The sequence below is a fragment of the Centrocercus urophasianus genome, unplaced genomic scaffold (genome assembly GCF_019232065.1).
Source record: "Centrocercus urophasianus isolate 14NV4802_14NV808 unplaced genomic scaffold, USGS_Curo_1.0 seq_10, whole genome shotgun sequence".
Lineage (NCBI taxonomy): Eukaryota > Metazoa > Chordata > Aves > Galliformes > Phasianidae > Centrocercus > Centrocercus urophasianus.
This window is the reverse complement of record NW_024884142.1, coordinates 88084131-88095990: the sequence shown is the minus strand read 5'-3', so window position 1 is coordinate 88095990 and position 11860 is coordinate 88084131. Positions and strand designations below refer to the sequence as shown.

At 46.6% G+C, this 11860-nt stretch overlaps 1 protein-coding gene across 1 annotated transcript in view; it reads right to left on the bottom strand.

Moving 5' to 3' along the window:
* Nucleotides 1–11860, bottom strand: part of ACSS1 (acyl-CoA synthetase short chain family member 1) — a 35692-nt gene extending 23832 nt beyond the window's left edge. Inside the window, exons 1-2 of the mRNA XM_042819119.1 lie at nt 11596–11860; nt 8213–8309 (exon numbers count right to left, since the gene is read on the bottom strand). Of these exons, the coding sequence (XP_042675053.1) occupies nt 8213–8309; nt 11596–11860 (362 nt within the window). The remainder of the gene's footprint in view (nt 1–8212; nt 8310–11595) is intronic.

Sequence of the window (11860 nt, the reverse complement as noted above, 5' to 3'; positions counted from 1 at the left end):
AGAACTGAACTGAGCAGGAAAAAAACTTTGCCTTTATCCTCTTCACATGCTGCTGCTACCCAAGTTGGCACTGACATTACTCCATCACATAAAAGGCCAAGAGCAATTCTGACATCCAGCACTGCCCCACCTTTGGCAGAAAAGCAGTGGCAATGCCATCCAGAATGGCCAGCCCGCACACAAGAAAGGAGTGGCCTCCCACTCAAACTTTATGGCCCTGTTGGAAGCACAGGACATGTAACCAAAACACACACCAGCTTCTGAACAGAGCTAGAAACTGTCCCCTTGGAGACTATGGTGCAGTGCAAAACAGGGTATCCTTGCTTAGCTTCTGCTACATACCCCTGTTCATTGCAGAGGAGTTGGACTAGATGACCAAAGATGAAGATGCCTTCCAACCCAAACAATTCTATGATCTTATGTGGTATGAATGAAGGATAGAGCAAACACTGTCCTAGTGAAAGCTTCTACTCTAAAAAGGCTCAGCCTTTGCCACCAGTGGCAGGACAGTGGCATGGACAGAGGTAGTCAGAAAGCTCGGAACAGATGTGTGCCACTTCTTCAAAGTGTGAGGTAAGCAAGCACAGCAACATCCCAAGCAGTGCCCTCAGAAGAATTTCAGTTCTCTGCACAGAGCAGACAGGAGAGACGCAGGAAGCTGACCAAGAAGCTGGGCAAACAGAGGGCCCCACAGAGGGCCAGCTGCCTGAACAGGCCTAGGTGCAGTAGGGAGCGGCTGAAAAGAGCAAACAGCTGGAAGAAGGAAATGTGCTGCAACAGAAGGAAGTACTCAGCCTCTCTGAGCAGAGAAAGCTGAGAAACTGTAAAGTCAGTTAATGCACAATGTCTACTGCTCCTCTGCATGAGCTGATCATAAAGAGCAAGGGCAGCAGATTTACATATACTGGGCTCTCCATATACAGGCACTATGGTTGATAAAACATCAGCGTGAGCTCAGAGAGGGGAATCAGCAACCAGTTGCAGCCAGGAGCTGAGGCAGCTGCTTACACAGGACATGTAACAAGAAAGGGAGCTTTTAAGACAAAGCACGGACAACAGGTCAGGAGATGGAAGATGCATTAATGAACATGAGCAGGGAAGGTGAAAATAATGACAAATGGAGGGCATTCTGGACTTGCTCTCAGAAAAAGAAAATGCATTTTTCACCTAAAAATGTGGACAAATTTAACCTATTTCTTGTAGTGCAGGTGTAAAGGTAAACAGCTGCTGAATATGAATGTCACATAAATGCAGCCAGACAAAAAACTGACATACAAAACTGGGAAGCAACAGTAAAACAGTAAACTGTAAAACAGATCTGTAATGACTCTGGTTTTACTTTGCCTCTACAGAAATGAGTCAAAAACAGAGGGAAATTCTGTCTTAACTCAGCGACACACATGCTCAAGGTGCAAAAGATGCAATGCTGGCTGTAAGCACATGCGCAAGAGTTCTGCAGAGCGTGTGCCAGCAGGATGTGAGAGCAGGAAGAGGCTGGGTTGCACAGAACTCCCTCAGCAATGATCATGCCGCTGCAGAGGTGCTCTCCTCCTGACCCACAGTTTGCAAGACCTCAGGAATTCAGCTTGCCAGGTTTGCTCTGGCAGCCTTGCTTCACATGGATTAGCTGAGAGCAACTCTTCTATTTTACCAAGCAACTATGACTTATTTATGTTTCTTTATCTTTTTATGGTTTTATGACACTAATACAGAGAAATAGAGGGCTGGTATGGTATAAGACCTTGAGAAGTGGGCACATTTGATGTGATAAGCATGGGGTGGCAAAAGCCTGGAAGTGCTGGGAACAAACTCAATGATCAGCAGCAGAAACACAGACCTGGAGCTGAGCAAAAGTGGTTTCAGGGTAACACATAGCATCTCTTATCTTTCTCTGAAGTAATTAAATCTGGGCTAATACAATCAGACTTACTGTTTCAATTATTCTAAGAACAAATTCTCGGCTCTCTGTGTATAAGGATTCCTTACGTCCACAGACAAGATTTTCAGTGTTTACACTGCTCTCTTCAAGAGACTCATCACATTTTGCTCCTCAGCTGTCACATCATCTCTTCTCAGCACAGTGATCGCAAGACTGGCCCTCCAGCATCACCAGCAGATCACTGCTCAGGCCAGAAGCTCTGCTTCACCTAACAGATGCAGCACTCCTCTCTGATCTTCATGATATCCCTGCTTGGAGAATGCTACACTACATTTCTCACACATCCCTCCCCATATGCAGTGGTGCCTGTATTTCCAAAGCCCATTGCTCAATGTCTGGAGCAAAGACTGCAGTAGAAACCCTTCACTACAGACACATGGCAGTCCTCTGGCACATTTTAGAGATGCCTGCCTGGCAGAAACATTTTTCCAAGAAACCTGATAGTATCTTTCAGTACAGCAAAACAGCCCCATGGCTTTCCAAACAAAGAAAGCTAGTTCTTTTTATGTCCAAAATATTGCATCAAGAGCTACTTTGGAAAGCAGCCTCCCTGCTGGATTACCCTGGAGAAGAGAAGGCTCTGAGGAGTCCTCACTGTGGCATTCCAGTACTTACAGGGAGCTTATAAACAGGAGGGAGACTGACTTCTTACATGGTCGATAGAACAAGGGGGGAATGGCTTTAAACTAAAAGAGGGAAGATTTAGGTTAGATGTTAGGACATTTAGGTTAGATTAGGTGAGATGGTTTAGGATATTAGATGCTTGTTCAGAGGGCAGTAAGACACTGGAACAGGTTGTCCAGAGAAACTGTGGTGCCCCATCCTGGGAGGCATTCAAGGCCAAGTTGGATGGGGCCCTGGGCAAACTGAGCTGGTTGGGAGCAGCCCTGCCCATGGCTGGGGATTGGGAATGGGTGGGCTTGAAAGTCTGTTCCAACCCAAACCATTCAGTGATTCTATAATTTGAGATATCTTCTTAATATAGCCAACGCTGTATATGGGCTTTGACAATGCCTTTTAAAGTTAATAGTTAATAGATCTAGCACAAGCCACGTTCTCTGGCTTCTCAGTCCCAAGGCTGGGTTGAGTACTTCTTGAGTCACCAATTTATTACATGGAACTATAGTTTGAAGTAAACTCAGGTCAAATGCACCAAATAGATTCAGCTTTTAGTTTTAAAAGGAGATCTGATCACCTCTCATCCCAACAGTCTCATCTCACCTCCTTGTTATTGCTCTGTACGAATTACTTTGGGACAGCTGAGTTCAAAGCTGCCTCTATACCTCATGATCATGGTGCCAAAGATGCTGACATTTGATAATACACAAATGTACTCACTGCTCACTCAATTTCTGTGAACAGCAGCTCGGTTTAATGCTCCATATTCCTCACTTTTTGGTAAACAGTGAAAAACACATATTTATTTTTCCACCAAAAGTTCACCTGAAAGCTCAACCTGGAAAGCTGAAGAAATACCAGGAAGAAAGGAAACAGTTTGCTGCCAATGAGAAACACCTCCCACACTACATTGCCTGGTAATACCCACATGCCTTCCAACCACCATCCTCACTATAATCTCTAATACAGTTTCAACCACTTCATCTCTGATTCAGGGACCCCCACATCGGTGCCTATTAAAGGCATAGCTGGAATGTAGCTAATGAAGGCATTCAATCATTCCTCCTTCTCGCATGTTTAAAAGTACATGAGACCCTCATTTCTGGCACCTCAGCTTTGGCTTTCCTCTCCCTACTTCACATTCCATATTTGAACATGAGTTGCCAATATGCACTAGCAGCCCACAGTGCCAACCGTATCCTGGGATGCATCAAAGGAAGTGTGACTGGTAGGTCAAGGGAGGTGATTCTGCCCCTCTACTCTGCTCTTGTGAGACCCCACCTGGAGTACTGCGTCCAGTTCTGGGGCCCCAATACAAGAAAGACGTGCAGTTGTTGGAGTGGGTCCAGAGGAGACAGGAAGATCATCAAAGGGCTGGAGCACCTCCCCTATGAGGACAGGCTGAGAGAGCTGGGGCTCTTCTGTCTGGAGAAGGAAGGCTGCAGGGATACCTTATAGCGGCCTTCCAATACCTGAAGGCGCCTACAGGAAAGCCTGGGAAGGACTTTTCATAAGGGCAGGTAGTGAGAACATGAAGGGAAATGATTTTAAACCGGAAGAAGGTAGGTTTAAACTAGATACTAGGAAGAAATCCTTTACTATGAGGGTGGTAATTCCCTGGCACAGGTTGCCCAGAGGCTGTGGATGCTCCTCCCTGGAGGCATTCAAGGCCAGGCTGGATGGGGCTGTGAGCAGCCTGGTCTAGAGGGAGGTGTCCCTTGCGTATAGCAGGGGTTGGAGTGAGGTGGAGTTAAAGGTCCCTTCCAACACAACCCATTCTATGATTCTTTTTCAAACATTTCCTCCGCCTACAACATTTTTGGCACCAGAGTGAACTCTTTCGTAAATAAGAACCCTTCTGTTGAGACCCAGCCTGCAACTCTTTGTGGGAACAGACTGGCTAATGCATAGTGTTGCCCTCGTCTTTCCATAGCTGCCTTTGGGAATATCCATTCTCATAATGCCAAATCTTGCTCAGACAACTGTGCTCTCACTCCAACTCTGCAAATCTCTCTCTGCACACCAGTACAGTTCCTCCATAACTCACTGCACTGCCTTGAACAGCTTAATAATTTATGATCTGATTGATTTAGGTATTTAACAAATTAGCAGGATATTTACGTCATTAGTTCTCTCTTTCTGGCTTATAATTTAGGATTTTGTACTGCTGGGGAACACTTGCTCACAGGTGGCTACAATGTGGGGCAAATAAGAAAGATAGGAGAGATAAAAACACGTCAGAGAGGGAGAGGCCTGGAATAGTTTCAGCTGCTGTCTTTTAACATTGCCAGCTCTTAGCTTACAGGGGCTATGACCTAGCAGCTCCAGCAGTGAACTCTGCCTGCTTTAACAATTCACTTGATAATATAGTGCACTTTAAAACCCAGTCTCAGCAGTGCCTTCAGGAACTTCTCTGCAAGGTTTCAAAGCTCCTGGGTGCTGACAACATCCCCAGAGCAGGACAAAACACTCCCAGCTAGGTTGGACCCTTCACCAATCAGTTCAGCTCTCTGCTCACAGCAGCACAATGCTGTGGGTTAAGTGTTACTTTGCAGCGTCCTACCAATACATTTATGGTTAGTTAGCCAGACCACTTGATAAAAAGGGGCATGATTTGTCTCCAGTTTGCTGACTGCAGCCACCACCCTCAGGAGAAACACGTGGCCTGTTGGCATGAAGCTGTAAAAAACATCTGCCACCTTCCCATTCAGAACCTGAAACTTATATGGATTCCGACTGGGTAGAAAATGAAACCCAGAGAGGAAAAAAAAAAAGATGAGTTGCAACAGCCAGAGTGACAGGGCAAAGCTCACCAGTGGAAAAAGATGATTTACAATAATGGTGTGAGCCAGTGACCTAAGCAGCTTGCTACTCTCATTCCACTTAATCACATCTCCAGCATCTGGGATCTGGGATGCGTCAAGCACTGGCGGTGGTTGGTGAAATCTGCTAGCTGAGACTCCTTGCTGCCGGAGAGAGGTATTGAGGCTGGTCTTGGAGCCAGGAGCCCTCCAGCAGGTTAGCCTTGCCCTCTGGGGCCACTCTGGTATACATCTGGCAAATGACAGGGAGTCAGAAGGGCACTCCAAAGGAGTCATTCAGTTTTATAGCAGAGGCTTTAAACAGAAGATATGGATTAATCACAACCGAGCTTGTAGGAATAGCAATCACCATTTCAATAAAACTACAATGTTTTACCCAAGGCTTTGTGTATCTTTGCCAATAAGGATATGTTTGAATTCCAGTTGTAGCAAAGAGCCCTTAAACTCAGTTCCATAAACACAACCCACCTTGCCAACAACCATGCACAAAGATGTACGGTGACTCACAGCACAGCCGCAAGTCTTTGAGCTCTTTGCTCATTGAGTGTAAGGCAGTTAGTGGGGATGTACAGGAACACGAAAGCTTTATTCCTCCTTATAATGAGTGAGCTAGGACAGCACCCTGCAGCCTAGCTGCATTTCTCACCAATGCATGTAGAAAGCCTGGCTCATGTAGGCCTTTCCCTTAACCGCAGAGGAGGAAGCCTGTTCATGCCATTTTCCTGAACAACAGCTTGCTTTCTTCACTGCCTGTGCTGGGAACAGGGCCAACACTCAGTTGTTTTTTTGCCCCTGCAAGATCCACAGAGAAGGAAGAGCATCCATGCAAGGAGCTGCCCTTTTCCTCAGGCCTCCCCAGCTGTATCTATAAGGAGGAGAAGCTCATAACAACCAGCTTTGCAAAGCAGGTGACAACAAACTAGAGCCTTGTACTTTGCAACACTTAGTCCTGGGAACCTCCCTCCTGAGATTCTGAGACCTTCCCCAAAGCCAGTGTGTAAGACAGGCCGAATTAAAGTCTTTACCTTCCCCATGCATGACTTCAGGGCTGTTCTCCCATTAATAGTGCATCCAAATCCTAATAAAAGGGCTATAATTTCTCTGCTACAGATGTGAGCACTTGGGAACTACTGATATCTAGCATTCCTTTAGTTTCCTTTTTATGCTGGGGCTAATGTATAGAGCTCACTTAGCTGCAGAAGGCTCACTCAGGGTTACTGAATTGACACCACAGTGGCAACTCATTTTCTGACATGCTTTCCCTCAAAAAACTTCTACTGAAACCAAAATGTTACTGCAAAAAGTGGGATGCTTGTCTTTAAGCCACTGCAGTCACAAATCCACAGGCTGAAAATATGCTTTCCTTCAAATTCATTTTTTGAATGCCATGAGCCAAGAGAAAAATGGTTCTGTTGCTGTTCAGAAAATGTTCCTCATTCATTTGGAGATCCTGAAAAGACCATTTGAAGATCTAGAGCAGCTCGGCACATTTCAAGGAGCAGCACAGCCTAAGGATGGAATTGCCTTGAATGAGGCTCTACTATCTGATGGGCCACTCTTCCAAGTTAATCACAACACAACACACCCAAGTCCCACCCAGTATATTCCTATTTGCACACGAGACATAAAGACAGCTGTAGAATTACATACACCACCCCACACTCCAGGAGAAACGCCAGCTTCCATCTCACTTCATACAACCAGAATGCCAAAAACAAAACTCACATGTTTAGGAAAGCTACCCAGTTGGTTACAACACGTCGTATGGTGCATTAATGTAAGTTATTTGCACACCTATTTCTCTCTGCTGACCAACTTCTTCACTCTAATGCATTATGTTTTCTGGATAAATTATGAAGGGAAAACAGACAACGGGAGCTATTTATAGTTGAAAAGCTCCACAAATCCCAACTATTGACACACTGCAGAGTATCTTCTAGAGGAATCAGATGTTGGGACTTTGTATGTTGCTTCTGCTTTCTGATCCAGCAGATCAAACATCTGGCTGCCTGAAATAGGCACTGAGCAACACACAAGTCTAGAAAACATCTGACTGTAGAGCCAGATGATGAAAAAGGCATTTTTGCAGGCAGGTATTTCCCCTAATTCAGGTCACACAGTAGGGGGAGAAGAGAAATATGCTTGAAGTCTGACATTTTCCAGCAAACTTTACAAACTACAGCAGCAATTACAAGTCGATACCACTCACAGCAGCCTCAAGATTACTCTAAACTGCAGTGGGGATGTGGAAGAGGAATACAGAGAACTTTAAATCCCCTCCAGCAACACAAGACATTCTTTGCACCAACACACTTGCTGTTGTTCTGAAACTGAAAGCTGCTTACAGAACTTCTCTACTGAGCAAAAATAGAACACGAAGATGAGACAAAAGCCAAGGAATAGAAGAACAACTCTTTCTGTTCTAAAAGCTCCCACTCAGAGAGGGGGAATCTACATCTGGTTAACAGAACAAACAGAAGATGATGTCAGATCTGAATCTGAATTTTTCAGTAACTTTCACTAATATGCATCTTCTGTACCCCTCAGCCTCCCAGAAGTTTATTCACTATGTAGGACACTAAGAACAGGGAGCACTTCCAAGAAGAAACCAAGGAAGAGTATCATTTCTAGCTGGGAATGTGCCTCATTTTTTCATAAGCTAACCCATCATGATACAGCAAGCTGGCAGCAGTGCTCTCGCTGCATGTTCCACATGCTGGAGTATACTGGAAGAATGCAGAGTTTCACATAGGTTCAGTTTCAGAGAATCAACTCTTCTCCCAATCCCATTACACTGCCAGGAACTGTAAAGCATCGTGAGAAGGTGCCATACCTGTATGTGACATGCACTGCAGTTCCAGGCTCATCTCTCTCCCATATCAAAGCCACTCTGTCTGGGGACTTTTCAACATGTTGGTCCAAGCAATTTACTGTAAGAAAACAGAGGTTTAAACAAAGCACGAAGACAAGAAACTCTTCTGATGGTTTTCCTCCTCAGAGCAGCAATTCACTGCATTAATCACACAGACTTGTCTTCCCCAGCTTCCATTTGTAGCACTGCATTGTTTGAATTTTCTATAAACCACTACTAGGCAAAACATTTATAATTGAAAGAGCTCATTTTCCATTAACTGAAAGTATCTAAAACTTTAGGAATTGGTGTAAACTCATCAAGTACAGACATCTACACATTTAAGAATCACAGAATCCTTTGAGTTGGAAGGGACCTGTAAGGGTCATCTAGTCCAACTCCCCTGCAGCAAACAGGAACATGTACAGCTAGATCAGGTTGCCCAGGGCCTGAGCCAGCCTTGCCTTGAAAGTCTCCAAGGAGGAGGCAACCACAACCCCTCTGGGAAACCTCAAGCTGTGTGCTACACCACCTACCATATGAAGTGCAGAGTGGCTTCTGAACCACATGAGAGATGTTTGAGTGAGCTGACAGCACCCACCATAAGGAAACTTCTACAGAACCCACTTAGGAAACTCGCCTGTGTGTTCAGCAGCAACATGCCCACTGTTTACAGGTTAGACTTGTAAAGTACTAATTCCAAGCTGAAGTGACAATTATGTACTTCATTATATTCTCATGAAGGCAGTTAGGATATTTCAAGAGACAATTATTAAAAACCACTCAGGCACACTGCTGTGCAACTCAGAGAAAGCCCTGAAGAAAATGCTGAGCATTTCAGAGCATATTTCCTGGAGATATTAATACTGGTGGGAAAGGATTTTATTTTTCCAGATGAACTAAGTGCAATGAAAGCTGCCTATTGTTCTGTCAACATTTGTGAAGTATAGGCAAACTGCAGCCCAGGAGTCTGCTTCTGCTGTTCTGAGATCGCAGCTGATCTACAGCACAGAAAATGAGCCCCCAAAGGGGAATGGAAGATACACTGCTGTCAGAATTCGGCACATTTCACTACAAGAACAACTGCTTATCTCAAAAATATGAAAAAGAAGAAGCCCTTCAGTTGTTTGAAGTCTTTTACTTTTTAATACAAATTCCTACAGCAATACCAAAGAAACAAAGGAGATAAAATCATTCTTTATGTCAACTTACAGCACAGAAGGACAAAAGCTCTTGTCAGGAATGCCTTCAGCACTTACACACTGCTTTCCTCTGTCATGCATTCATAGGAAATCAGCTCTGCTGCAGGTTGTTCTGAGACCTTTAGCAATTCCCACCTCCATTCCCATGGCAGCAATACCCATAGGTGCTGCACCACATTACAGTCAAATGCATTCACAGGGATTCATTTCCCAAGCAGCATTTCCTACCTGTGAGCAGCACTATGAGCTTTCAGTGAGTGTTTGTGTTATAGCAAGCCCCAGCTGAGCCCAGTGAGAGCTGTAGCTCTTTGCTCAGTGAGAGCTGGCAGGTGAAACAGGGCCAAATGCTATTATTTCCTTCCTGACCATACAAGTGTTTTCACTTGTTTTGCAAAATAGAATTTTGTGACCTGCCTCCTGCTGCGACCCTCTCATGGTTTCTCCAGACATTTCCTCACCCCCTTGACAATGCGTAGAAAAGCACACAGAAACATCTCATTTTGATGAGATGTGTTCCTGAGAACACAAAGGCTTGGGAGTCCAAAAGCTTGTTGGGGTCTTTTCCTGGCCAGAAGGCCAGGAGTTCAGCCCAGAAGGGCTGAATCTCACACTTCTCCAGTTCTCACTGCAAGGTCCCCCAAGTACAAAGCAGAAGAACACGTATCCACCTGCAGTCCAGCTATGCCTGGAGACAGGAACGCAGGATGCTCTGAATCTGGAACCTGCAGTGCTGCCATGTTTTCTCAAGTCAAATCAAGAGATCATGAGGTCCCCATTTGAAGTATTGCATTCAGGCCTGGGGCCCCCAGCACAAGAAAGATGGGAAACTTCTGGAACAGGTCCAGAGGAGCAACACAAAGATGCTCAGAGGGCTGGAACATCTGGAATTGTGAAGGCAGGCTGAGGAAGCTGGGCTTGGTCAGCCTGGAGAAGCCTCCAGGGAGACAACACTGAGGCCTTTTAGTACTTGAGGGGAGTTTATAAACAGGAGGGGAACAGAGTTTTTACATGGGTGGTGATAGAGCAAGGGAAGGTGGCTTTAAAGTAAAAAGAGGAGAGATTTAATTAGGAGGAAATTTTTCATTCAGAGGGTGGTGAGGCCCTGGCACAGCTGCCCAGAGAAGCTATGGTAGGGGCAGCCCTGCTCATAACAAGGGTTGGAACTGGCTGGGCTTTAAGGTCTTTTCCAGCCCAACCAGTTCTATGTCTTTATGATCACCAGACTCGACTCACATGGGATCCAGAATAAGGTGCTGATCCCATCCTATAGAGGAAACAGCAAATCCCCAAAAGTCACAGTGTTCAGCCAAAACTTCCTTGCAACAGGAATCACTGAAAAGATGTCTGGCTAAAAACTCACTTCCCTTCCACTGCTGGGTGCTGGGAGCAGGGCTGTGCCAAGCCCTGCACTCCTTTGGGATCCACGGCCAGGAACCCTCCCTGTGGGACTCTTCCTGCCCAGTGTTTGCTCTTTTGTTCTAAAGCAAGGTGGCTGGCTGACAATGTTAAATTTTCTGCACCACTGAACAACAATCTAATCACTCAAGCACTCTCCTAGGGAACGAAGTTAAAAAACATATACAAATACACACCCCTATGGAAAGACCCCACCATCAAGCGAGGTGTGAGGAAAAAAAAGAGACCAGCCTCCAGCTCCCTTCACATTCAGCTTTCCGTTGAAACCGTTGAAAAGCAGCAGGACTTGAAAAATTTTAACTGTTTGTAGGTGCTGGCTTTGGTCCCTTGTATTTCAGGAGCATTCTTTGAGAGTGACAGCAGCATGACCCGTACCGTCCCCTTCTGTTCCCGTCACACCACAGCATGAGCTGCAGCGGGGTCTCTCAGGAGAGGCTCCTGACGAAACGTGTCGTCGGCGGTGCACTGCAGCCCCTCAGCCCAGCGCTGGGTGACCGCGTCCGCCCGGGAACGCAACTTTCTCATTTCCGACTGTTTCACAGCCGTCAAGACTCACTCCACGCAGCACTGAACACCACCCGCCATCAACGCTGTCGCTGACCCAGACGCCTCGTTTTGTCCCCAGAAAAAGGCTCGAGCGCCCAACGTCACGGAGGGCGCTCGGACAGACCGGGCGGAAAACGGCCGCAGCCGCCAGGGCGGCCCCAGCTGCTCCGGGGTATGGATGCACGGCCGCGGGATCCTTACCCGAAACGTTGAGGCGGCCGCCCAGGAACCAGCGGGCTCCGGCGCCGGCCGGGGCGGCCTCGCGGGCCGTGTGGAAGGGACTGTCCCAACGCAGAGCCCCCCGCGCCGCATCCGCCCAAAAAGCGGCGGGGTCGCGGGCCGCCCGCTCCTGCCAAGCGCCGTAGCCGCCGGGGGGGAGATGAGCGCAGCCGCCGCAGCTCCGGACAGCGAGCGAGGAGCGGCTCAAGCAGCGCAGCACCCGCGCACGGACCGCCGCCAGCGCCAT